Raw genomic sequence first — 27,859 nt, forward strand, 5'->3', positions numbered from 1 at the left:
TGTTGGACTGGATGGGCCATTGGCCTGATCCAACATGGCTTCTCTTATGTTCTTATGTGTGACACAGAGGGTTGGACTGGACGGGCCATTGACCTGATCCAACATGGCTTCTCTGACGTTCTTGAGTTATGCTGTTATTTCCAGCCGTGCAACTAGAAGTATCATCACTGGGTTCTTAGGCCTGCTGACTCGGGGTTGGGAAAATGCTGGATATTTGGGCACGGGGCCTGGTAGGGATGCCAGCCTCCAGGTGGGGCCTGGGGATCTTCTGAAATTACAGCTCATCTCGACAGTGTGCCACTCTTCTCCCTGGTGTCTCTGGCTTCTCTTCCGACAGCCTGCCGTCTTTTCTTCTGGGATCGCTGTGTGTTCGTGTAGGTACTTGTATATGTGGGTGGCCCCAGGCTGCTCCTTCCATCTCCGTTGCATGACGTTGGCCACCGCGAGCCGGAAGATGCGTCATCTCCCCTAGAAATGAGACTTTTCCTCTTCTGGAGGCACCAGACCCTGTACCAGGCTGGGAGAGAACCTTCCATGTAGTAGGACTAACGTCTCTTGCTCTGCGTGGTCATCAGGTATTTTTTTGTAGCAAGAACTCCTTTGCATATTAAGCCACACCTCCCTGATGTAGCCAATCCTCCAAGAGCTGACAGGGCTCTTCGTACAGGGCCTACTGGAAGCTCCAAGAGGATTGGCCACATCTAGGGGGTGTGGCCTAATATGCAAAGGAGCTCCTTTTAGAATTCCATCCCTGGGCCACAAACTCCTGATGTAGCCAATCCTCCAAGAGCTGACAGGGCTCTTCATACAGGGCCTACTGGAAGCTCCAAGAGGTTTGGCTACATCTAGGGGTGTGGCCTAATATGCAAAGGAGTTCCTGCTACAAAAATGGGCCTGGTGGGCATCGTCCTGTGACTTGCTTGGAAAGCAGGGAACTTGGGAGCAGAGAAGACCAGACGGCCAGCTAACCCAAACATCCTATCCAGGGACGGCTGTCGCAAAAGGAGGAGATTATGATGCCAGCCAACCAAAATAGAGTGTTGGCAGTTTTTCAATATTTCCCTTCCTTCTGCCAGATGCTTGCAAATGGTCCTCTTATGAGCAAGAGAAAAAAGAAGACTGCAAATTTGTACCCTGCCCTTCTCTCTGGATCAGAGCAGCTCACCACCTCCTATATCTTCTCCCTCCACAACAGGCACCCTGTGAGGTATGTGGGGCTGAGAGAGTTCTCACAGCAGCTACCCTTTCAAGGACAACTCCTGCCAGAGCTATGGCTGACCCAAGGCCATGCCAGCAGGTGCAAGTGGAGGAGTGGGGAATCAAACCCGGTTCTCCCAGGTAAAAGTCCGCACACTTAACCGCTACTCCTAACTGGCCCAGTGTCAAACTAGGACTGGGGGAGGCCTGGATTCAGATTCTTGCTTGGCCCTGAAGGTCTTTTAGTGATCTGGGACCCATCCCGCTTACCAGTCTGTCTTTCACAGAGTTGCCAACCTGAAATACACCCCACCCCCTGAAGTTACCTTCTCACTGTGCTCTGTGCGTCTTGGCTCCTTTTCCCACTCAACCTAAGCAAGCTTTGCAGACAGGGCATTTTTTTAACAGGAACGCACAGGAACACAGTTCCGGCTGGCTTGGTGGCAGGGGGTGTGGCCTAATATGCACATGAGTCCCTGCTGGGCTTTTTCTACAATTGAAACAATGGTGATGCCGGAGGTGTGGCCTAATATGCAAATGAGTTCATGCTGGGCTTCTTCTACAAAAAAGCCCTGTGTGAAACAATGGTGATGTCAGGGGGTGTGGTGTAATATGCAAATGAGTGCCCGCTGGGCCTTTCCCACAAAAAGCCCTGTGTGAAACAATGGTGATGCTGGAGGTGTGGCCTAATATACAAATGAGTTTCTGCAAAAAAGCCCTGTGTGAAACAATGGTTGTGTCAGGGGGTGTGGCCTAATGTGAAAATAGGTTCCTGATGGGCTTTTAAAAAAAAAGCCCTGTGTGAAACAACGGTGATGTCAGGGGGTGTGGCCTAATATGCAAATAGTTCCTGATGGGCTTTTTCTAGAAAAAGCTCTGTGTGAAACAATAGTGATGTGAGGGGGTGCAGTCTAATATGGAAATGAGTCCCTGCTGGGCTTTTTCTACCGAAAGCCCTGTGCGGAACAATAGTGATGCTGGAGGTGTGGCCTAATATGCAAATGAGTCCATGCGAGGCTTTTTCTACAGAAAAAGAGGCCCTGCTTCCAGGACTGCTGTGAGGATAGAATTGAGGGGATTTGAGTTGTCAGCTCTGGGATTGGAGAGTTTGCGGGCGGGGTCCTGTGGAAGGCTCTTCCCCCCCTCCTCCACCGGCCAGCTGAGCAATGGGGAGTTCAGGGTCCTCAGTGGGGTACAACGCCATAGACTCCACCCTCCAAACCACCCATTTTCTCCAGAGGAACTGATCTGGAGATGAGCTCTAATTCAAGGGCATCCCTAATCCCCAGGCTCCAGACTTGAATCTCCAGGGATTTCCCTACCCAAAGTTGGCACCCCTGTTATGGGTTGCCACACCATCGACCCAAGTCCCCCAACCCCGGGGCCGAGTTGCGCAGAGGAGCTCTGGGGCTTTTGCCAGCTGCCGTTTAAATCGAACCTCAGAAGACCTCCGGGGGGGGGGGGGAAATGACAAGGGAATTCTTCCTAACCTGTCATTTCCGAGCCAAGCTTCAGGCACAGAGAAGGCTTGGCCAGCGGTGGCGCCACTTAATTATGGGCCCGCTCTCTTCCCCCCTCATTTTGGACCACCGGCGATGCCTCATTGGCAGCTCCCGCCTCTCAGGCGATTACCGAGTGTGAAGAAGGAATTTTGGATAATTGCTAGAGAAAGAGAGTGTTGATATATTAGGTAACCGAGCTGATATGATCACGGCCTTCAGAGAGCTGAAGGGCTGTCGTCTAGAGCGGGGGTGTCAAAACACTTTAGTTATGAGGGCTGGATAGGGTTGCCAAGTCCAATTCAAGAAATATCTGGGGAGTCTGGGGGGTGGAGCCAGGAGACATTGGGGCGGAGCCAGGAGCAAGGTTGTGACAAGCACAATTGAACTCCAAAAGGGGGGGTTCTGGCCATCCCACTGAAAGGGACCACTGCACACCTTTTCAGTGCCGTCCCTCCACTGGAAATCATGATGGATAGGGGCACCATCTTTCGGGGCTCACAGAATTGTTCCCCCTGGTCCAATCCTTTTGAAACTTGGGGGGTGTTTTGAGGAGAGGCGCCAGATGCTATGCTGAAAATTTGGTGCCTCTCCCTCAAAAAACAGACCCCCCCCCCAGAGCTCCAGATACCCACGGATCAATTATCCATTATACCCTATGGGACCTGGTCTCCCTAGGGACTAATGGGGTGCCCAGCAGACATTTCCCTCCCCCTGCTTTTTGATGACCCTGAAGTGGGGGGAGGGCCTCCAACCCAGGAGATCCCCCACCTCCACCTGGGGGTTGGCAACCCTAGGGCTGGATCTGACATAAATGAGGCCTTGTCGGGCTGGGCCGTGTGTGTTATAAAATGTAATGCCAGGTAATGGACACAAACCACCCCTCAGATTCAGCAGGAGCTCACAGGAGCAGAGCTCCTGGACCTTTCTGATGGTTCCCCCTCCTCTTCCCCACCTACCTTGTCCACTGAATAGTAGGTGCAGCTGCATAACAATCCCTGGATTAGGAGAGCGGGCAGCCAGCCAGCTACCGGGGGTTTTGCCACGCCCCCGGCAGCCTTCATTAATCCCTGGAGAAGCCCGCACCATCCTTTCTCCACTTCTTATGTGATTCTGGGCAGCAGATGGCTTGCTGGCCTTTTGACTGGGGGGGGGGGCAGCCCAGGAGAGCCCCAGGCAAGCGAGGCCTGCTTGGGCTGGCTGGATCTCTAGCCAGCCCAAGCAGGCCTTGTTTGCCTGGGGCTCTCCTTTCTTGCATCGGGTTGCTTTTGGCTGGGAGGTAGGGTTGCCAATCCCCAGGTGGGGGCAGGGGACCCCCTGGTTTGGAGGCCCTCCCCCCGCTTCAGGGTCGTCAGAAAGCGGGGGGAGGGGAGGGAAATGTCTGCTGGGAACTCTGTTATTCCCTATAGAAATTTATTCCCATAGAAAATCACGGAGAATTGATCCATGGGTATCTGGGGCTCTGGGGGGGCTGTTTTTTGGGGTAGAGGCACCGAATTTTCAGTATAGCATCTAGTGCCTCTCCCCAAAATACCCCCCAAGTTTCAAAAAGATTGGACCAGAGGGTCCAATTCTATGAGCCCCAAAAGAAGGTGCCCTTATCCTTCATTTCCTATGGATGGAAGGAATTGCAGAGGTGTGCCGTCCCTTTAAATGTGATAGCCAGAACTCCCTTTGGAGTTCAATTATGCTTGTCACAGCCTTGATCTTGGCTCCACCCCAAATGTCTCCTGGCCTCACCTCCAAAGTCTCCTTGCTCCACCCCCAAAGTACCCAGATATTTCTTGAATTGGACTTGGCAACCCTACTGGGAGGGGGTGACATATGCTAATGAGTTATGCTAATAAGTTCCGCCACCTATTTTCCTACAAAACGACCCCTGACACAAACACAGTTAAAGATTTTTTTAAATACAATTAAACAATCAAACTTCAAACAATAAACACTATTAAAACCTTTTAAAACCATTTTACAGTGCTGTTAAATAACTACCTAGGCGGGATTGTCCTTTACGAACAGTTAAACCCATAGTCGTTCCAATATCTCAGTAGTGTAGGGTGGCAGTCCTCTCCTGGTTTACGCGCTAAAGGCCTGTCGGAATAACTCCGTTTTGCAGGTCCTGCGGAATTGAGAGAGGTCCCACAGGGCCCCTTATGGCCTCCAGGAGTGCATTCCATATTTCAGGTGCTGCCACTGAGAAGGCCCTGGACCCTGTAGAGCACAGCCTGGCCTCCCTTGGTCCGGGGGTGGACAGTAGATGTTGCGTCCATGAATGCAGTGCTCTCCAGGGAACATGTGGAGAAAGACGGTCCCAAAGGTAGATAGGCCCCCGATCATATGTCCTCAATGGTCCCTCCCAACTCTATAATTCTAGACTCTGGCTCCAGTTCAGGGGGCCTCTGGACTCCTCTTTTCCCACCAAGCATAAAAGGACGTCTCTCAGGATGATTGCAACAGTGAGGGCATGCAGAGGAGAGGACGAAAGAAAGCTGCTTGGGAGGTGTCCGCTTGAAGGTAGCCATGCAGAACCGCCCCATCCAGGGAGTAAACACTGCAGGTGGGTTCAACAAAAGCCTGAATGGAACAGGTGCGGGGAAGATTGAATAGCCAGCCAGGCCAGGTGGTGAGAAGTTGTGGAGGAGGCATGGGAAGGCTCTGTGTGTGGACTTTTTCCAATGCTATAATATCCTTTTTGAGGTGCAGCGACCAGAACTGCACACAGTACTCCAAATGAGACCGCACCATCGATTTATACAGGGGCATTATGATACTGGCTGATTTGTCTTCAATTCGCTTCCTAATAATTCCCAGCATGGCGTTGGCCTTTTTTATTGCAAACGCACACTGATCATACACACCATCATGCATACACACACACAAACACACATCCATTGCCTCTCCTAGCAAAACTATTTGCTAGGATCTTTGATTCCCTCCCCCCAGTATGATGAACTTGCTGGTTCTTGCCCGCTTTCATGTGGCACAAAACTGCAGATGCAACAGCAGGCATGACTCGCTCTCTGGTTGAGATAATGTCCAGGACGGTGTGTTGACAGAGAGGAGTGGTGAAGGCAGGCTTCTACAGTGGCTGAATGAATCTGAAAGCGGGCCTCTCTCAAAGCATTCGATTCATCTGGTCTTGCCAGTTTTCATGCCCAGCTTTTGCACCCAGAACTCAGGCAGTGTATATCAGGGAACAGGATTGGTTCTACGCCAACCTTAGAGTCCAGATGCCAAGGAGGAAGGGAATTTGCATCCTTCGGAAATGATTTGCTTCCCTTCGGAAGGACTTGGCGCCGGAGCAAGGAGTTAAATTTGCATCGAGGCCCCTGATATTTGAGATGAATTTGTATTCACCGTGCAAGAAATGGGGAATAGGCCCCTTTAGGGAACAGGTACCGGGTCTCGGTTCAGCAGGTCATAGAGTGATTAGGTGATTAGGATTCAGGGCCAAGCTTGAAAGTTTGCTTCTGTATATTGTATCAAAAAAAGAGTTGCAAAAGGAGAGATTGATCTATGGGAAGAGGAAGGAAGGAAGGAAGGAAGGAAGGAAGGAAGGAAGGAAGGAAGGAAGGAAGGAAGGAAGAGAAAGAAAGAAAGAAAGAAAGAAAGAAAGAAAGAAAGAAAAAGAAAGAAAGAAAGAAAGAAAGAAAGAAAGAAAGAAAACTTTAAAGCATTTGAGGTGGTAGCTTTTTATACCACATGAGAGGGGTCATCAAGAGGGGCTGGAGCTCAACTCATCTGCATCTGCTGCACACCCCTGACATCAATAGAAGGCGTATTATATTATATCAGCTCAGCATGTACCTTAAAATGCTTCTTGAATTATAATTGCCATAAGAAAACCTTACTTCCATCATACTTTTTACATTCCTGTCTCCTATGTGGCATGATGAAGATTTCCATCTGTCTGATTTGTGTTTGGGTTGTTTTCCCTTTTTTTGTGGGGAAAAATATTAGAAAGTTTGTCCAATCTTAGAGTTCAGCAAAATCCTCATGGGGGGGGGGGGTGAACAATGGAGCCCAAAAGCAAGATGGGGGGTGGGATGGTAAGAAAGAAAGAACACAATGAAATTTATCGGTTCTGGAGATCCGCTCCTGTGAGCTCCTGCTCCAAATGAGGCCTGCCACATAACTACCGGAAATGCATCTGAAAAATAATTAATTGGAAATGCAGGGGGTTTTGTTGGTTTTTTTAGCAGGAATGCACAGGAACGCAGGCAGGGGACGTGGACTGATATGCAAATAAGTTCATCCTAGGGTTTTTCTTTAAAAAAGCCCCACACGAAACAATGGTGACATCAGGGGGTGTGGCCTAATATGCAAATGAGTTCCTCCTCGGCCTTCTTTAAAAAGCACTGCGTGAAACAATGGTTCCGTCAGGGGTGTGGCTTAATATGCAAATGAGCTCCTGGGCTTTTTCTTTAAAACTGCAGTGTGAAACAATGGTGCAATCGGGGTGTGGCCTAATATGTAAATGAGTTCCTGCTGGGCTTTTTTCTTTAAAAAGCCCTGTGTGAAACAATGGTGAAATCAGGAGGTGTGGCCTAATATACAAATGAGTTCCTCCTGGGCTTTTCCCACACAAAAGTCCTGTGTGAAACAATGGTGACATCGGGGTGTGTGGCCTAATATGCAAATGAGTTCCTCCTGGGTAGAGGTAAAGCCCTGTGGAGATGTAAGAATAAGCAATAGGGATTGTTATTCCACCCTCCCTAAATGGAATCCCCTTAAGAAACAAGGATCTTATTTTAGGTCTTTGAACTGGTCAGTTTCACCCATCTGAAGTCTTCAAGCCTGATCAAGTTTCACTCAATCAACTTTTATTCTTTTATGGTTTTTCAGTAGGAAAATGGATTCCAAAGCCGGTTTACAGCAAATCAAACCAATAAAGCCTGGCCAATTTTCAGGTTCTAGGCACTTTTGGTCTCTGGGCTGATAAAAAAACAAGAAGTCACATTTTTATTTCATCTTAGTGACATTTCAAAGCCAAAGCAAAGTAAGGCTGTTTCTCTAGACTCTGGCCTGTCTTTCCCCCTCCTTCGACTATCGGCCTCTTTCTCATTGAGAGGGTGAACTTGAGTCTTGCCTGTACCTCTTCAGATGGCAGATTCTGAAAGTTCCTGGAAACTCCCAAAAGAAATCCTGGTTTGCTAGAAGTTAGGGTTGCCAACCTCCAGGTGGGGCCTGGATATCTCCTGCTTTGACAACTGATTTCCAGCTGGCAGAGATCATCTCCCCTGGAGAAAATGGCTGCTTGGAAGGGTGGACTCCAGGGCATTGCACCCTGCTGAGGCCCCTCCCCTTCCCAAACCCCACCCTCTCCCAGATCCAGCCCCAAGTCTCCAACTATTTTCCAACCCAGACCTGGCAACCCTAATTCTAATCCCTGCCTCTTCTCCTAGATTAGGGTTGCCAAATCCCCTGCGTCCAGGAGTGGGGGACTTTTTTATACCATAGACTTTCCCCTCCCAAATGGCTAGAGTGTCCGGGAAAACCATAGAGTTTTCCCAGAACCACCTAAAGCAGCCGTTACGCACCATCGCTGGCATGATGATGTCACTTCCAGGTGACATGATCGTGCTGGCAAAGTAGGGGGAGGTCCCCCCACCAGCCCAATGTGGGTGATGGCTTGGGAACCTCCTGGGTGGGGAATTCCCCGCCCGGACTGGAGGCTTGGCAGCGCTATCCTAGATAGGGTTGCCAATCCCCAGGTGGGGACAGGAGATCCCCCAGTTTGGAGGCCCTCCCCCACTTCAGGGTCATCAGAAAGCTGGCCGGGAGAGGGAAATGTCTGCTGGGCACGCCTTCATTCCATGGAGACCGATTCCCATAGGGTATAATGGAGTATGGATCCATAGGTATCTGAGGCTCTGGGGAGGGTTGGGCTTTTTTAGGTGGTGGCACCAAATCTGCAGCATAACATCAGGTGCCTCTCCTCAAAACACTCCCCCAAGCTTCAAACAGATTGGACCAGGTGGTCCAATTCTATGAGCCCCCAAAGAAGCTGCCCAAGTCCTTCATTATTTCCAAATGAAGGGAAGGCATTTAAAAGGTGTGCGGTCCCTTTGAAAGTGATGGCCAGAACTCCCTTTGGAGTTCAATCATGACTGTCACACCCTTGCTCCTGGCTCCACCCCCAAAGTCTCCTGGATCCACCCCCAAAGTCCCCAGAATTTTCTTGAGCCCGACCTGGCAACCCTACCTAGATATGTTATTTTTATAGGAAAAAGAAGAAGATGATATTGGATTTATATCCCGCCCTATACTTTGAATCTCAGAGTGGTCACAATCTCCTTTATCTTACTCCCCCACAACAGACACCCTGTGAGGTGGTTGGGGCTGAGAGAGCTCTTACAGCAGCTTCCCTTTCAAGGGCAACTCCTACGAGAGCTATGGCCAACCCAAGGCCATTCCAGCAGGTGCAAGTGGAGGAGTGGGGAATCAAACCCCGTTTTCCCAGATAAGAGTCCGCGCACTTAACCGCTACACCAAACCGACTCTCACAGGATGTACAGGATACTCCCCCCCCCCCTCACATGGAGGCATTCATGCATGCCATCCTCCCCCTTTTAACTGGAAATGGCACAGCCCAGACCCAGGCAACACCACACCTCAGGTTGTGAACTGGAATAGGCCTTGCTGTAAGCCATGCCAATCAAACAAAGCTGTATGGTCTAACCAGAAGAATGAGGGCAATCCCACAAGATTATACGGGCCAGGAAGGGGGAAAGAGAGATGCGAATCAGGAAAGACCAGTCATCAACTTTACAAAGCCGAAGGCTTGCTGTTAATTCTTGCTTCATCGGCCACCCCCTTTCCCCTTCTTTCTTCTTGAATCAAAGGCCCTCTGGTTTCTCAGAACCAGCTGATTCACTGAGCTTTCCATGTATAATCCTTACCAAACAAGCGCGTCTTGTTGTTCCAACGGCGTAAATAGAAGATAATAAAGAGTGCAAATAACTTCTCTTCCCCCTCCCCGCTCCAACAAACTTGCTGTGGAGCCAAAAGGATGTGCCGTTTTTCCATTTGTGTACATTGTACCACACCCCGGGAACCCAACCTTACAGAATGCTGATCATCCAAATGTGTATCCTGGCTGGAAGAGCAAATGGACTGATTTAGGTTTCCAAGTCAGAGATCTGAAAAGCAGTGGGGGCTGAAATGGGGCCACGTCCTTCTGGGTGGGAAGAAGAACGCAGATTTATAACCCCACCCTTCTCTCTGAGTCAGAGTCTCAGAGAGGCTTACAATCTCCTCTTCCTCCACAACAGACACCATGTGAGGTGGGTGGGGCTGAGAGAACTCTTACAGAAGCTGCCTTTCAAGGACAGCTCTGCGAGAGTGATGGCTGACCCAAGGCCATTCCAGCAGCTGCAAGTGGAGGAGTGGGGAATCAAACCTGGTACTCCCAGATAAGAGTCTGCATGCTACAGTACTAGGCTTCCCAAACCTCCCGCCCTGGCGGGGGACCCCAGGATTTCCACCCTCTTCCCCCGCTCCCCAAAATAACGGAAGCGGGGGGAGGGGGGAAACGGCGCCGGGGAGCATGGCGAGCCACCCAATCCTGGAGTGGGCGAGGCCGCCGCGCCGCTGCCGCCCCCTCCCCGCCCACCGCAGCTGCTCCTCCGAGATGGGCCCAGGCTGAGCCCATCTCGGAGGAGCAGCCAAGAGGCGGCAGCAGCGCAGGGGAGGGCGAGGCAGGCCAGGAGCATGGTGAGCCGCAAATCCGGGCCCTTCTAGGACCCAGACTTGTGGCTCGCCACGCCCCCGGCCCGCCTCCACCCCCCCCCGCTTCCACCCCAGAGACGGAGCGGGCGACGCCGCCGCGCCGCTGTCGCCTCTTCTCTGCTCGCCGTGGCTGCTCTTCCGAGATGGGCTCAGCCTGAGCCCATCTTGGAGGAGCAGCCACGGCGAGCGGAGAAGAGGCGGCAGCTGCGGGGCGGCTCGCCACGCTCCCTGGTGCCGTTTCCCCCCTCCCCCCTAGCTCCACCCCAGTGTCTCCTGGCTCCACCCCCAAAGTCCCCAGATATTTCTGGGGTTGGACTTGGCAACCCTATACAGTACACCAGGGGATGTTGGATGATAACTGATGTGTAACGGTGGTAGAGTCCCAGGTTCAATTCCTGGCGTCTCCTGTTAAAAGAATCAGTTAGTAGGTGATGTGAAAGACCTCAGGATGGATGTCTTAGCTCCGGAAGGATGGCCCCAGAGCAAGCTCATTTGTGCAGTAGCTCACATCTTTACTGCCAGTAACTCACAAATAGGGTTGCCAATCCCCAGGTGGGGGCAGGGGATCCCCCGGTTTGGAGGCCTTCCCCTTGCTTCAAGGTCATCAGAAAACTGGTGTGTGTGTGGGGGGGGGGGGAAGGCACTCCATTATTCCCTATGAAGACCGATTCCTATAGGGTATAATGGAGAATTGAACTGCAAGTATCTGGGACTCCGTGGGGGGGGGGCCCTGTTTTTTGAGCTGAGGGACCAAATTTTCAGCAGCGCATCCAATGCCTCTCCTCAAAAGATCCTCCAAGTTTCAAAAAGGTTGGACTGGGGGTCCAATTCTACAAGCCCCCGAAGAAGGTGCCTCTATCTTTCATTATTTCCAGTGGAGGGAAGGCATTTAAAAGGCGTGTGGTCCCTTTAAATATGATGGTCAGCACTCCCTATGGATTTCTATTATGCTTGTCACAACCTTGCTCCTGGCTCCACCCCCCAAAGTCCCCGGATATTTCTTAAATTGGACTTGGCAACCCCATGATCTGCCTCCAGCCCATTGTTTGCGTCAATCAGCGATATTATCCTCAGTGACTTCAAACCTGGCCTCCAAAAATCGCTTTCCCCTGCTCTGAATGGGGCTCGCCAGCTGAGCAAACACAGGCTCATGGCCAGCACCAACTTTGCTTACAGATGACAAAGAAATTCTAGGATTGAAGGCCAGGTTGGGACTTTGCGTTCGGGCATGAGATCATCCTGCCAACGGCTTTCCTTATTGGACCACTCTCTTTCTGGATCAGGTGTCCCTTGCTGAAGAATCCTAATTTAAAACTTCCTGTTTCCGGGTGGCTGGCTTAGCAGGGGGCACCCCCTGGAGGTGCTACTCAGTTTGCCTCACAGCATTCCTGACTCGGGTTAGAAGCTGAAGCGGTTGATGTTTCTCGCCTCCTCATTTGAGGTTTACAACATTATACATGGGATAGAGATGGAAGAGAAAGAAGTCGTTTTCTCCCTTTCTCACAATACAAGAACTCGTGGGCGCTCCGTGAAATTGCTGAGCAGTCGGGTTAGGACAGATAAAAAGAAGGACTTCTTCATCCAAAGGGTGGTTAACACATGGAATTCACTGCCACAGGAGGTGGTGGCGGCTGCAAACTTAGACAGCCTCAAGAGGGGATTGGAGAAACATATGGAGCAGAGGTCCATCAGTGGCTCTTAGCCACAGTGTATTGATGGAACTCTCTGTCTGGAGCAGTGAAGCTCTGTTTTCTTGGTGCTTGGGGTGGGGGTGGTAGTAATTGGAGAGTTTCTGGAGCTGGTGGATCTCCCAATGGCCCCTGGGTTTTGATTACTGTGTGAGACAGAGTGTTGGACTGGATGGGCCATTGGCCTGATCCAACATGGCTTCTCTTATGTTCTTATGGCCACTGTGCGACACAGAGTGTTGGACTGGATGGGCCATTGGCCTGATCCAACATGGCTTCTCTTATGTTCTTATGGCCACTGTGTGAGACAGAGTGTTGGACTGGATGGGCCATTAGCCTGATCCAACATGGCTTCTCTTATGTTCTTATGGCCACTGTGCGACACAGAGTGTTGGACTGGATGGGCCACTGGCCTGATCCAACATGGCTTCTCTTATGTTCTTATGGCCACTGTGTGACACAGAGTGTTGGACTGGATGGACCATTGGCCTGATCCAACATGGCTTCTCTTATGTTCTTATGGCCACTGTGTGACACAGAGTGTTGGACTGGATGGGCCATTGGCCTGATCCAACATGGCTTCTCTTATGTTCTTATGGCCACTGTGTGAGACAGAGTGTTGGACTGGATGGACCATTGGCCTGATCCAACATGGCTTCTCTTATGTTCTTATGGCCACTGTGTGAGACAGAGTGTTGGAGTGGATGCGCCATTGGCCTGATCCAACATGGCTTCTCTTATGTTCTTATGGCCACTGTGCGACACAGAGTGTTGGACTGGATGGGCCACTGGCCTGATCCAACATGGCTTCTCTTATGTTCTTATGGCCACTGTGTGACACAGAGTGTTGGACTGGATGGACCATTGGCCTGATCCAACATGGCTTCTCTTATGTTCTTATGGCCACTTTGTGAGACAGAGTGTTGGACTGGATGGGCCATTGGCCTGATCCAACATGGCTTCTCTTATGTTCTTATGGCCACTGTGTGAGACAGAGTGTTGGACTGGATGGACCATTGGCCTGATCCAACATGGCTTCTCTTATGTTCTTATGGCCACTTTGTGAGACAGAGTGTTGGACTGGATGGGCCATTGGCCTGATCCAACATGGCTTCTCTTATGTTCTTATGGCCACTGTGTGAGACAGAGTGTTGGACTGGATGGGCCATTGGCCTGATCCAACATGGCTTCTCTTATGTTCTTATGGCCACTGTGCGACACAGAGTGTTGGACTGGATGGGCCACTGGCCTGATCCAACACGGCTTCTCTTATGTTCTTATGGCCATTGTGTGACACAGAGTGTTGGACTGGATGGACCATTGGCCTGATCCAACATGGCTTCTCTTATGTTCTTATGGCCACTGTGTGACACAGACTGTTGGACTGGATGAGCCATTGGCCTGATCCAACATGGCCTCTCATATGTTCTTGGTGCTTAGGGGGAGGGCAATGTTTATTGTATTCTCTCTCACCCCTCTTTGCCAGTGTATTTTTAAATTGCTGCTCTTTTCCTCCGCATGTGGGCTTCCTTTACATGTGTTGCTCTACCTCCTGCGGTAGCCATTTTGTGGTTGGCTGCTTCTCCTATGGCAGCCATTTTGTGGTTGACTCTTTCTCCTGTGGCAGCCATTTTGTGTTTGGCACCTTCTTCTGCGGCAGCCATCTTGTGTTTGGCTCCTTCTCCTGTGCCGGCCATTTTGTGGTGGCATACATCACCCTGTGTTGGAATTCAAAAGGTGGCCATTTTGTGGTTGGCTACTTTTCCTGTGGTTGCCATTTTGTGGTTGGCTCCTCCTGTGGTGGCCATTTTGTGGTGGTGTCCGTCACCCTGTGTCGGAATTCAAAAGGTGCCCATAGGCTGAAAAAAGCTGCAGACCCCTCAAGTAGACAGTACTGACCTTGACAGACGTATGGCGTGATTCAGTATAAGGCAGCTTCATGTATATAAGGAAACGGGCAGGAAAACTCATCCAGTTATCAGCTGCAGAGAATAAATTACGGTACTTAGCCCTTAATGATGTCTGTTCCAACCCTACCCCTATCTGAAGTTAGCCACAGGCTCTCACTCAGTTGCTTTTAATTGATGAAAAATGAGTTGTACGTACACAGAAGATAAGGCAGGCTGGAAATGTTGACAAGGCAGAAATGATAAATCTGGTAATTCCTTGCGTGTGTGAGGAGAGAATGTAAGCCAGGTCTTAAGATGACTACGGTGTGTTGAGGAGTACTTGTTTTAGCTCACGGGAGTGGCTGTGGCTCATTGGGAGGGGGCACCGGTTTCGCATGCGAATGGTCTCAAATACGACCCCAGTGATGAAGTGTGAAGGAAGTTCCTTTTCCTTCTGAGTCCTTTGAGAGTCACTGCCTATTGAACAGATCAGCGTACGTCTACTGAAATCTACTGTGAAACCATGGGCTAATTGCCGAGTGATAAATGACTCCTTCAAGTGAGCAGTGGTTTTCAAACTTTGCCCTTTCCCACAACAACTTAGAAGTCAGGGAAACCTCAGCACCTTGCGCAAAAAAGAATGAGTCAAAGGAATTCCTCCTCAATGAATTTCCAGCATTCAACAGTGTAAGCTTGTTTTGTGGCAGGAATTAGGGTTTAAGGGGAAAGCTGCAACCATAAACTCTCTTAATTCATCCACATAAACAGTAGGATTAGCTGAAAAGTGGATGGTGCTTCGCTAAAGCCAAAGGGAATGTTCACATTTCATAGATGACAGTTCGGATCAAAACCTTACTCATACATAAATCGTAAATCGTAATCCAGCCCATAGATACTTTGATTTCATAATTAAGTGCACACACAAAGCAATATATATACTTTGCGGTTTTAAATTGGTTGGGGCAAGATTAGTGGCTACTGAATCCAACACAACTGAATCCAAGACATGAATTACTAGATTTCTATAGGCTTTGAGAGAACAGCTCTGAGAGAACTGGGGCTGACCCAAGGTTACCCAGCTGGCTGCATGTGGAGAAGGAATGGGGAATCCAGCCTGGTTCTCCAGATTAAAGTCTTACGCTCTTAACCACTGCACCAAACTGGCTCTCTGCACCAAACAGGTATCACCAAACAGATCCCAAATGCATTTGAGGAAGCGAGCAGCGACGCACGAAATTTCACACCCTGCCACAAATGTTGTCAGTCTTTAAGGTGTTACTGGACTCTTAGAGCCAGGGCTTTTTGTGTAGAAAAAGCTCAGCAGGGACTCATTTGCATATTAGGCTACACCCTCTGATGTCACCATTGATTTGCTCAGGGCTTTTCTGTAGAAAAAGAGCCCCGTGGCACAGAGTGTTAAAGCTGCAGTACTGCAGTCCTAAAATCTGCTCATGACCTGAGTTCGATCCCCGACAGAAGCTGGGTTTTCAGGTAGCTGGCTCGAGGTTGACTCAGCCTTCCATCCTTCTGAGAATGGCCCATGGTCACCAATGCGATTTTTGACAGAGTCCAGATTTGAGCCCGCATCTTCCAGATCCTAGTCAGACACTCTGACCCTGGGGGTGTCAAACATGAGGGCTGGGGGCCAAATCAGGCCCTGGAGGGCTCCTGTCAGGCCCCTGAACTGCCTGTCATTTGCTTCCTTCTCCCTCTCTCTTGCTTCCTACTGCAACGCAGCTTACTTTGCAAGGATTGCTCAATCGCACAGGAGCTACAGAGCAAAGCCTCTATTTTCTCTATTGGCTGAGGCTTCATCTGGGAGAAGAGACACCTTGCTTTGCCAGGCCCTCTCAACTGAAGAAGAAGACTGCAGATTTATACCCCACCCTTCTCTCTGAATCAGAGACTCAGAGCGGCTTACAGTCTCCTATATCTTCTCTCCCTACAACAGACACCCTGTGAGGTGGGTGGGGCTGAGAGAAGAAGAAGAAGATATTGGATTTATATCCCGCCCTCCACTCCGAAGAGTCTCAGAGCGGCTCACAATCTCCTTTCCCTTCCTCCCCCACAACAGACACCCTGTGAGGTAGATGAAGACATTGGATTTATATCCCGCCCTTCACTCCGAAGAGTCTCAGAGCGGCTCACAATCTCCTTTACCTTCCTCCCCCACAACGGACACCCTGTGAGGTGGGTGGGGCTGGAGAGGGCTCTCACAGCAGCTGCCCTTTCAAGGACAACCTCTGCCAGAGGTATGGCTGACCCAAGGCCATGCTGCCAAAGGAGGTGGTGGTGGCTGCCAGTATAGACAGCTTCAAGAGGGAATTGGGTAAGCATATGGAGCTGAGGTCCATCAAGCTTCAAGAGGGTCCAGTTTCAAGAGGGAATTGGATAATCATATGGAGCAGAGGTCCATCAGTGGCTACTAGCTACAGGATATTGATGGAACTCTCTCTGGGGCAGTGATACTCGGTATTCTTGGTGCTTGGGAGGGGGACAACAGTGGGAGGGCTTCTGGTGTTCTGGCCCCACTGATGGACCTCCTGATGGCACCTGGGTTTTTTGGCCACTGTGTGGCGCAGAGCGTTGGACTGGGTGGGCCATTGGCCTGATCCAACATGGCTTCTCTTCTGTTCTTAAGACATGAAAAACAAAAGGCATTTTTATACGAAGGGAATGAGGTTAATGCCTTTAGTACTGGTGTTTGTGCCAAGAAGTTGATTCCTGCTGTGAGGTAAGGCATTAACCTCATTCCCTTCATATAAAAAAGCATGGGTGCCTTCCTGAGCTCACGAGGTAGGGCAGGTACTGAGTCTCCTAATCATGGAAGGACAAGACAGGATCCCATCTCTCCTCCTCCTCCAGGAAACAAATTGAACTGGGTGAGGTTCAAACTGGTTGGGAGAGAAAGAATCTGAGAAGGCTCGTGGCCCTAGAGTGGTAGGCATAGCACTCGCCTGGGGACGGCACTTGTGGGTGCGGACGTGACAGAAGGCAGCCGCTCGGTGGATTCGCACCCACGCCCTCGTGGCTCAGATCGCTTCTCTCGTCTCCACAACAGCCAGGTTACCCCCTCTGCACCTCTGGGTGAGTGGCTCTCCCCACCTCTTGCAAATCCCTGCTTCTTTTAGCCTTGAATCCTTTTTTTTTTTTTTTTTTAAAAGCCAGGTGCGTATTCTGTTCGAAGGGTGGTGAGTAGAACCTGACAGTTCTCATTCCAGGTGCGCTTGGAAGGATTTGCCTGAACACTCGCCCAGGTCTTTGGAAAGGGAAGGCTTAAATTTGCCAACTCGGGTTGGGAAATCCTTGGAGATTTGAAAGGTGGGGAGGGATAAGGGCGGAGCTTGGGAAATGACCTCAGTGGGGTAGAATGACCTAGAGCGGGGGTGTCAAACTCATGAAGAAGAAGAAGATATTGGATTTATATCCCGCCCTCCACTCCGAAGAGTCTCAGAGCGGCTCACAATCTCCTTTCCCTTCCTCCCCCACAACAGACACCCTGTGAGGTAAATGAAGATATTGGATTTATATCCCACCCTCCACTCCAAAGAGTGTCACAGCGGCTCACAATCTCCTTTCCCTTCCTCCCCCACAACAGACACCCTGTGAGGTAGATGACGATATTGGATTTATATCCCGCCCTCCACTCCGAAGAGTCTCAGAGCAGCTCACAATCTCCTTTACCTTCCTCCCCCACAACAGACACCCTGTGAGGTGGGTGGGGCTGGAGAGGGCTCTCACAGCAGCTGCCCTTTCAAGGGCAACCTCTGCCAGAGCTATGGCTGACCCAAGGCCATGCTAGCAGGTGCAAGTGGAGGAGTGGGGAATCAAACCCAGTTCTCCCACCTAAGAGTCCGCACACTTAACCACTACACCAAACGGATCTGGGCTAAATGAGACTTTGGTGTGTGTCATAAAATGTCATAAAATGTAATGCCAGGTAGTAGAGATATAAACTTTATAAAGGACACGGACAAACATAATTAAAGATATTTTTTAAAAAAACATTTTAAATTAGACATGCTTAAAACATTAGCACTCATTGGTCTTAAAGGTGCTTTCTTTGTATCTCTCCTAGGGAACTGGGCAAAGGAAGCTCTGGCTCTTTCCTTCCTTCCCCAGGGGACCAGGAGGGGGAGGAGCCTCAGCCAATAGAAGGAAGGAAGGCTTGGCTCAGTAGCTCTGCTGTGCAAACTGGAGAGCTGGTTTGGTGTAGTGGTTAAATGTGTGGACTGTTATCTGGGAGAACAGGGTTTGATTCCCCACTCCTCCACTTGCACTTGCTGGAATGGCCTTGGGTCAGCTATAGCTCTTGTAGGAGTTGTCCTTGAAAGGGCAGCTGTTGTGAGAGCTCTCTCCAGCTTCAGTTTGGTGTAGTGGTTAAGTGTGCAGACTCTTATCTGGGAGAACCGGGTTTGATTCCCCACTCCTCCAGTTGCTCCTGCTAGCATGGCCTTGGGTCAGCCACAGTTCTGGCAGAGGTTGTCCTTGAAAGGGCAGCTGCTGTGAGAGCCCTCTCCAGCCCCACCCACCTCACAGGGTGTCTGTTGTGGGGGAGATTGTGAGCCCCTCTGAGACTCTTCGGAGTGGAGGGCGGGATATAAATCCAATATCTTCATCTACCTCACAGGGTGTCTGTTGTGGGGGAGGAAGGTAAAGGAGATTGTGAGCCCCTCTGAGACTCTTCGGAGTGGAGGGCGGGATATAAATCCAATATCTTCATCTACCTCACATGGTGTCTGTTGTGGGGGAGGAAGGTAAAGGAGATTGTGAGCCGCTCTGAGACTCTTCGGAGTGGAGGGTGGGATATGAATCCAATATCTTCTTCTCTCAGCCCCACCCACCTCACAGGGTGTGTGTTGTAGGGAGAGAAGATATAGGAGACTGTAAGCCGCTCTGAGTCTCTGATTCAGAGAGAAGGGTGGAGTATAAATCTGCAGTCTTCTTCTTCAGTTGAGAGGGCCTGGCAAAGCAAGCTGTCTCTTCTCCCAGATGAAGCCTCAGCCAATGGAGAAAATAGAGGCTTTGCTCTATAGCTCCTGTGCGATTGAGCAAGCCTTGCAAAGTAAGCTGTGTTGCAGAAGGAAGCAAGAGAGAGGGAGAAAGAAGCAAATGACAGGCAGTTGTTCAAGGGCCTGACAGGAGCCCTCCAGGGCCTGATTTGGCCCCCAGCCCTCATGTTTGACACCGACGGGGTTAGAGTGTCTGACTAGGATCTGAAGAAGAAGAAGAAGATATTGGATTTATATCCCGCCCTCCACTCCGAAGAGTCTCAGAGCGGCTCACAATCTCCTTTACCTTCCTCCCCCACAACAGACACCCTGGAAGATGCAGGCTCAAATCTTGACTCTGTCAAAAATCGCATTGGTGACCACGGGCCATTCTCAGCAGCAAATTAGCATACATCATAACAAAGGCGTTTGACAGACGCAAGGACCAAACGGGAATAACAACTTTAGTCGATACTGTTGCCATTCAGTTGGATTTAATTCCAGGGGGAAACGTAGTGAAGGAAATAAATATATCAAAATTGGGAGACTGAAAGGCAAATGTACCTCTCTTAAACCAGGGGTGTTGGACTCATTTGTTATGAAGGCCGGATCTGACGTATATGAGACCTTGTTGGGCTGGGCTGGGTTGGGCCGGGCCATGTGTGTACCTATTTAAGATTAGGTAGCAAGAGAAATAAACTTTTTAAAGGACACAGACAAACACGACTAAAGATTTATTTATTTATTTAAAAAACATGCTTAAAACATTAGCACTTGTTAGTCTTAAAGTTGCTTTCTTTGTATTTCTCCCATGGGATCCCGGGAACTGGGCAGAGGAAGCTCCGGCTCTTTCCTTCCTTCCCCAGGGGAGGAGTCTCAACCAATGGAGAAAATCAAGGTTTTGCTCTGTAGCTCCTATGCAATTGAGCAAACCTTCCAAAGCAAGCTGAGATGCAGAAGGAAGCGAGAGGGAGAAGGACGCAGACAAGAGCCAGTTGCTCGGGGGCCTGATAGGAGCCCTCCAGGGGCCTGATTCGGCCCTCGGGCCATACGTTTGTTACCCCTGTCTTAAACTGCGGAATGCTGAGACGTTGTTACGTTCCATTTGTCTCCCCTCAATAGAATCAAATGCATCTTTCACACACGGTCTAATCCTCCTTTTTTCTTTCTTCTCAGAGGCCAAGATGGAGGCCCCCCTCGAGAAGGCTCTAGAAGTGATGATTGGCACTTTCCACAAATATTCGGGCAAGGACGGCAACAAATATAAGCTCAGCAAGGCCGAGATGCGGGAACTGCTTCTTCGGGAGATGCCTGCTTTTGTCCCGGTGAGGCTGCAGGCTGGGAGCAGTGTTCCCTCTAAGCTGAGTTTAGGGATGCCAATCTCCAGGTGGGGGCAGGGGATCCCCTGGTTTGGAAGTCCTCCCCCCCCCCCCGCTTCAGGGTCATCAGAAAGCCGGGGGGGAGGGAAATGTCTGCTGGGTACTCCATTATTCCCTATGGACACTGATTCCCATAGGGCATAATGGAGAATTGATCTGTGGGTATCTGGGGCTTTGGGAGGGTTGCTTTTGAGGTAGAGGCACCGCATTTTCAGCATGGCATCTGGTCCCTCTCCCCAGAAGTCCCTCCGAGTTTCAAAAGGATTGGACCAGGGGGTCCAATTCTATGAGCCGCCAAAGAAAGTGCCCCTATCCTTCATTATTTCCAATGGAGGGAGGGAATTGAAAAGGTGTGCTGTCCCTTGAAATGTGATGGCCAGAACTCCCTTTGGAGTTATATTATGCTTGTCACAGCCTGGCTCCACCCCCAACATCTCCTGGCTCCACCTCAATGGCTCCTGGCTCCACCCCCAACATATCCTGGCTCCACCCCCCATGTCTCCTGGCTCCACCCCCAAAGTCCCCAGATATTTCTTGAATCGGACTTGGCAACCCTAGCTGAGTTAGCGTGAGCCAGCTCACAGATTTTTAGCCTGCACCTCACATGTTTTTGCCTTAGCTCGGGAAAAATGGTCCCAGAGTACCCTAATTTATGCAGCAGCTCACAACTTTAATGCCAGCAGCTCACAAAGTAGAATTGTTGCTCACAAGACTCCCCAAGTTAGAGGGACCATTGCTGCCCACATGACCCAAAAGTGACACCATCACTTCCAGAACATGGGGGTGACACTCTGGCATTTGGGCAAAAATTCTGTGATGAATTTAGCTTCTACCATAGAGTTTTTGTCTAAATACCAGAGCGTTGCCTTGACGATGAGGTTACTTCCCAGTCACATGGGCAGCAGCATGGGCACATTGTCGGGCCGCAGCAGAGCCTCCCACCTTTTCAAGATAAGTTCCCTCCCCTCCCCCTTGGCCACTTGATGGGTAGCTGGGTGGTGTGGGGTCTGTCAGCGGAGGGCCCTTGCCTCCGCTGGTGGATCGGGCAATTCTAATGGCAAGAGATCTGGCAGTTTGGCAGCTGGTTTGGTGTAGTAGTGGAGAGCAGCAGACTCTTAATCTGGGAGGAATGGGTTTGATTCCCCACTCCTCCTCCACATGCAGCCAGCTGGGTGACTTTGGGTCAGTCATGGTTCTCTCAGAGCTCTCTTGGCCCCACCTACCGCACAAGGTGAATGTTGTGGGGGAGAGGAAGGGTTGTAGGAGACTGTAAACTGTTCTGAGTCTGTTAGTGAAGGGCAGGCTATAAATCTGGTCTCCTCCTCCTCATCCAGCCAGTTTGGTGTGGAGAGCCAGTTTGGTGTAGTGGTTAAGTGTGCGGACTCTTATCTGGGAGAACCGGGTTTGATTCCCCACTCCTCCACTTGCACCTCCTGAGATGGCCTTGGGTCAGCCATAGCTCTGGCAGAGGTTGTCCTTGAAAGGGCAGCTGCTGTGAGAGCCCTCTCCAGCCCCACCCACCTCACAGGGTGTCTGTTGTGGGGGAGGAAGGTAAAGGAGATTGTGAGCCGCTCTGAGACTCTTCGGAGTGGAGGGCGGGATAGAAATCCCGTATCTTCTTCTTCTCATCTTCCTCCTCTCCTTATTCTCCTTCTTCACCTCCTCCTCCTCTTTTTCTCCTCCTCCTTCTCTTCCTCCTCCTCTTCTCTTCCTCTTTTCCTCATCTCCTCCTCCTCTCCTTCTTCTCCTCCACCTCCTCCTCTTCTCTTCCTCCTCCCCCTCCTCTTATTCTCCTCCTCCTCCTCTCTTCCTCCTCCTCTCCTTCTCCTCTTCCTCCTCCTCTTCTCTTCCTCTTCCTCTCCTCTTCCTCCTCCTCTCTTCTCCTCATATTCTCTTCCTCCTCCCCCTCCCGCTCCTCCTTCTCTTCTCCTCCTCCTCTTCTCTTCCTCCCCCTCCTCCTCCTCCTCTCCTCTTCTTCCTCTTCTCTCCTCCTCCTCCTCCTCTTCTCTTCCTTCTCCCCCTCCTCCCTCTCCTCCTCTTCTCTCCTCCTCATCTTCTCTTCCTTCTCCCCCCTCCTCCTTCTCATCTCCTCCTCCTCTTCTCTTCCTCCCCCTCCTCCTCCTCTCCTTCTCCTCCTCCTCTCCTCTTCCTCTCCTCTTCTTCCTCTTCTCTCCTCCTCCTCCTCATCTTCTCTTCCTTCTCCCCCTCCTCCTTCTCCTCCTCCTCTCCTCCTTCTCCTCTTCTCTCCTCCTCATCTTCTCTTCCTTCTCCCCCCTCCTCCTTCTCCTCCTTCTCATCTCCTTCTCCTCCTCTTTATTCTCCTTCTTCCCCCTTAACACTGCGGATTCTAGCTGCCTTTTGGAAAGCCACCACCGTGCCGTCATTCCCAGATTCTCTGAATGTTCGGTGCCTTGATCCCAAGCGAGGATCCAACGCAGCGATGCGACCAATAGGCTGAGATGTCACTGAGCTCCGTCCTGCCTTGTCCTCCCTGCAGGGGAAGATCGACGAACCCGGTTTTGAATATATGATGAAGAAACTCGACAGCAACAAGGACGAGGAGCTGGATTTCCAGGAGTATTCCGTCTTCTTAGCAATCGCTGCTTCCCTCTGCAATGAGTTCTTCCAAGAGTGTGCTGATGAGAGCAACCGGAAGAGATGAGGCTGATGTTTATAACTCTTTGGCCTTAAACCCTCTGACAAGGCCCAGTCTGGGGGCAAAGATGTGCAGTAAATAAAGATGTCTGACAGAAGGTTTTATGTGTGTGCTAAGAAGATCTTTGGCTAAATCGGTGGGCAATCTCTGTTCGGGATCTGTGCAATTCACACCTGCTATGTCTAGGGTGGGCAACCTCCAGGCTGAAGGAGCTGGGGATGTTTAGCTTGGAGAGGAGGCAGCTGAGAGGTGCTATGATCACCATCTTGAAGTACTTGAAGGGCTGTCATAAAGAGGATGGTGTGGAATTGTTTTCTGTGGCCCCGGAAGGTAGGACCAGAACCAATGGATTGAAATTAAATCAGAAGAGTTTCCAGCTCCACATTAGGAAGAACTTCCTGACTGTTAGAGTGCTTCCTCAGTGGAACAGGCTTCTTCGGGAGGTGGTGGGCTCTCCTTCCTTGGAGGTTTTGAAACAGAGGCCTAGATGGCCATCTGACAGCCATGAAGAGCCTGTGAATTTAGGGTAGGTATTTGTGGGTTTCCTACACTGTGCAGGGGGTTGGACAAGATGACCCTGGAGGTCCAACTCTATGATTCTAGGCGGGGCCTGGAGATCTCTTGGAATCACAGTTCATTTCCAGACTACAGAGATCAGCTCCCCCGAAGAAAACAGCTGTGAGCCAGTTTGGTGTAGTGGTTAAGTGCGTGGACTCTTACCTGGGAGAACCGGGTTTGATTCCCCACTCCTCCACTTGCAGATACTGGAATGGCCTTGGGTCAGCCATAGCTCTGGCAGAGGTTGTCCTTGAAAGGGCAGCTGCTGTAAGAGCCCTCTCAGCCCCACCCACATCACAGGGTGTTTGTTGTGAGGGAGGAAGGTAAAGGAGATTGTGAGCCGCTCTGAGACTCTGAGATTCGGAGTAGAGGGTGGGATATAAATCCAATATCTTCTTCTTTGGAGGCTGCGCTCTCCAGCATTATTCCCCACTGAGGTCCCTCTCTTCCCCAAATCCTGCCCTCTCTAGGCTCCAGCCTCAAAATCTCCAGTAATTTCCCAGCGCAGACTTGGCACCCATAGCTGTGTCCCTGATCTTCAAAACTTCTACCTCACAGGGTGTGCCTGTTGTGGAGGAAGAGGATACAGGAGATTGTAAGCTGCTCTGAGACTTTGATTCAGAGAGAAGGGCGGGGTATAAATCTGCAGTCTTCTTCTCATTTGCCTACTCCCCCCTCCCCAGTTTCTCTGCTCCTTTTCAAGTCTTCCCAGTTTGTTCTGCCACCCGACATGACTCAATTGAAACGCCTTATGTGCAGGGCTTTTTTTGTCACAGGAATTCCCCTGGTGTAGCCAATCCTCCAAGAGCTTACAGGGCTCTTTGTACAGGGCCTACTGTAAGCTCCAGGAGGATTGGCTACATCAGGGGTGTGTGGCCTAATATGCAAAGGAGCTCCTTCTAGAATTCCACCCCTGTAGCCAATCCTTCAAGAGCTCACAGGGCTCTTAGTACAGGGCCTACTGTAAGCTCCAGGAGGACTGGCTGCATCAGGGGTGTGTGGCTTAATATGCAAAGGAGCTCCTTCTAGAATGCCACCTCTGTAGCCAATCCCCCAGGAGCTTACAGGGCTCTTTGTGCAGGGCCTACTGTAAGCTCCAGGAGGATTGGCTACGTCAGGGGGTGTGGCCTAATATGCAAAGGAGCTCCTTCTAGAATTCCACCCCTGTAGCCAATCCTCCCAGAGCTTACAGGGCTCTTAGTACAGGGCCTACTGTAAACTCCAGGAGGATTGGCTACATCAGGGGTGTGTGACCTAATAGGCAAAGGAATTCCTGCAACAAAAAAAGCCCTGTGATAGGCCCAACTGTTTGTATTTGTTTTGTCTGGACCAAGGGTATAACAGAGGTATAATGGAGAGTTGATCCATGGGTATCTGGGGCTCTGGGGGGAGCTGTTTATTGAGGTAGAGGCACCAAATTTTCAGCATAGCATCTGATGCCTCTCCCCAAAACACTCTCCAAGTTTCAAGGGAGTTCTGGCCATTTCATTTAAAGGGACCGCGCACCTTTTGAATGCCTCCCCTCCACTGGAAATAACGAAGGAAAGGAGCACCTTCTTTGGGGGCTCATAGAATTGGACCCCCTCGTCCAATCTTTTTGAAACTTGGAGGGTCTTTTGGGGAGAGGAGCAGATGCTATGCCGCTGTGCTTAAAACGATGGGTTTCAGGGACGACAAGACCGGATAACAATGAAGCGAAAATATGTCATACCATTGGCAAGGCAATTAAACCGAATTACAAAATGAAAGCACAGCTCAATCAACATAGCATCAGGCGCACAATGAAGATTGCTTTTAATTCCACAGATATTAATTACTGCCTTATTGCCTTTACGCCCTCCTGAATAATTCGGTTTTATTCATTATGCAGAAGGATAAAAGTGTGGGAGTCTTCTTAAACTTGTTAGGCGGGATTTTCCAGCATACGGGAGCCACAACAGAGGATGCTTAGGTAGAGGCAGATGTTGATAAGAACGTAAGAGAAGCCATGTTGGATCAGGCCAATGGCCCATCTAGTCCAACATTCTGTGTCACACATAAGAACATAAGAGAAGCCATGTTGGATCAGGCCAGTGTCCCATCCAGTCCAACATTCTGTGTCACACGGTGGCCAAAAAGAAACCAGGTGCCATAAGGAGGTCCACCAGTGAGGCCAGGACACTAGAAGCCCTCCCACTGCTGCTCCCCCCAAGCACCAAGACTACAGAGCATCACTTGCCCCCAGACAGAGAGTTTCAACAATATGCTGTAGCTAATAGCCACTGATGGACCTCTGCTCCATATTTTTATCCAATCCCCCCTTGAAGCTGGCTATGCTGGCAGCCGCCGCCACCTCCTGTGGCAGTGAATTCCACATGTGAATCACCCTTTGGGTGAAGAAGGGCTTCCTTTTATCCGTTCTAACCCGACTGCTCAGCAATTTCTTTGAATGTCCACAAGTTCTTGTATTGTTAGAAAGGGAGAAAAGTACTTCTTTCTCTACCTTCTCTATCCCCTCAGTCGCCCCTCAGTCCACGTTTCTCCAAGCTAAAGAGCCCCAAGCGTTTTAACCTTTCTTCATAGGGAAAGCGTTCCAACTCTTTAATCATTCTAGTGGCCCTTTTCTGCACTTCACCCCCAACCCAGCAAAATCCAGCCATTTGTAGTGTTGCCAACCTCCAGGTGGGCTCTGGAGGTCTCCTGGAATTACAACTGGTCTCCGGACTACAGACATCAGGACCCCCTTGTAATGGCAGCTTCAGAGGGTGGTCTCTCATCATATCCTGTCGAGGTCCTTCCCCAAACTCCACCCTCCCCAGACTCCATCCCCAAATCTCCAGGATCTTCCCAATCCTACCCAGTTGCAGAGTGGTGCCTTTAGAAGACTTTGCTCCAATGAGTGGACTTGCTGAATCAGGGCCTATTGGGAGAAACAGTCTGATATCCAAACTGGGCTTCTGGGGGTGATGAATTGGACACTCTCCATGGGACTCAGTGATGTTATCAGTACTGGGGGGCACCAGACGTTAGCCCTGCGTATACATCTCAGGTCCATAACATGCAAAAGGGCTTACTCTGTTTACCTGCCACAACTTTTGTTAGTCTTTAAGTTGCTACTGGATTTTTCCTTGTTTAACACAACTCCCCGTACTGATCTGTCCGCCAGTAGTAACTGAGCTGCAGCTTTCTCTACTATCTGGAGTTTCAGAATTGTTTCCAAGGGCAGACCTATGTAGAGTGTGCTACACTAGTCTAGCAACATGGTTACCAGCAGGAGACTCACTATGAGGGTGGGAACTTCTCCAGTGAGGTAAAGATGTTAATGGAAGGAGGAGGAGGAGGAGAAGAAGAAGAAGTTGGATTTATACCCCGCCCTTAACTCCGAATTTCAGAGTCTCAGAGTGGCTAACAATCTCCTTTACCTTCCTCCCCCAGGTAGGTGGGGCTGAGAGAACTCTCCCAGAAGCTGCCCTTTTGAGGGCAACTCCTGCAAGAGCTATGGATGACCCAAGGCCATTCCAGCAGCTGCAAGTGGAGGAGTGGGGAATCAAACCCAGTTCTCCCAGAGAAAGGTCCGTGCACTTAACCACTACACCAAACTGGTGACATGCTGATGTCACTTCCAGTTGCACTAGAAGTGATGTCAACAGTGTAGGATTGCCAAGTCCAATTCAAGAAATATCTGGGGACTTTGGGGGTGGAGCCAGGAGACATTAGGGGTGGAGCCAAGATCAAAGCTGTGACAAGCATAATTGGCCATCACATTTAAAGGGACGGCACACCTTTTCAATTCCTTCCTTCTTTTGGGGCCCATAGAATTGGACCCCCTTGTCTAATCTTTTTGAAACTTGGGGGGTATTTTGGGGAGAGTTCAATTCTCCTCACGCTTTCCCTTCTCTGCATGGTTCCTATAAAATTCACTGGCTAGCTCTGTTGCATTGGCAGCAACATTTGTGTTGGAAAGAAACTGCCTTGAACAAAAACCAGTTTCTTCCCTTAAAATCTTCTTCCATCCTAATTCTAAGGGCTGCAAAACACCCACAGAGAAGTCACTGTGCTGCTTTCCGTAACCCCCCCCCCCCTTCAAATTTTCCATATCTGCCTCCATTGGTTTCCTCCGCATCCTGTTTTTTGCCTCTGATTCAGTCAACAAGGCAGTCAGTTTTCTCAGTTCCACCTGCAAGGGGCCCAATCTGTTTTCCCAGGCATTTAAAACCAATTAAGAGCAGGTTTTACTTCTTTCTCCTGTAAGTTCTAATATACTTGTTAGGGAGTCAATGCCAGTAAACTAC

General features: G+C 50.3%; 1 protein-coding gene across 2 annotated transcripts; it reads left to right on the forward strand.

Moving 5' to 3' along the window:
* The first annotated feature begins 11,463 nt into the window (after positions 1-11,463).
* Positions 11,464-23,127, forward strand: LOC132588423 (protein S100-A4-like). Of its 2 annotated transcripts, none has more exons than XM_060260809.1 (3): positions 11,464-11,710; positions 20,172-20,320; positions 22,872-23,127. In XM_060260809.1, exons 1-3 carry the CDS (start codon positions 11,656-11,658, stop codon positions 23,034-23,036), a joined length of 369 nt encoding a protein of 122 aa, XP_060116792.1. In that variant the 5' UTR covers positions 11,464-11,655; the 3' UTR covers positions 23,037-23,127. The 2 variants fall into 2 exon arrangements, with proteins under 2 accessions (XP_060116792.1, XP_060116801.1); XM_060260818.1 differs by lacking the exon at positions 11,464-11,710 and adding an exon at positions 17,053-17,091.
* The last annotated feature ends 4,732 nt before the right edge of the window (positions 23,128-27,859 follow it).

This window comes from Heteronotia binoei, chromosome 1, assembly GCF_032191835.1.
Source record: "Heteronotia binoei isolate CCM8104 ecotype False Entrance Well chromosome 1, APGP_CSIRO_Hbin_v1, whole genome shotgun sequence".
NCBI lineage: Eukaryota > Metazoa > Chordata > Lepidosauria > Squamata > Gekkonidae > Heteronotia > Heteronotia binoei.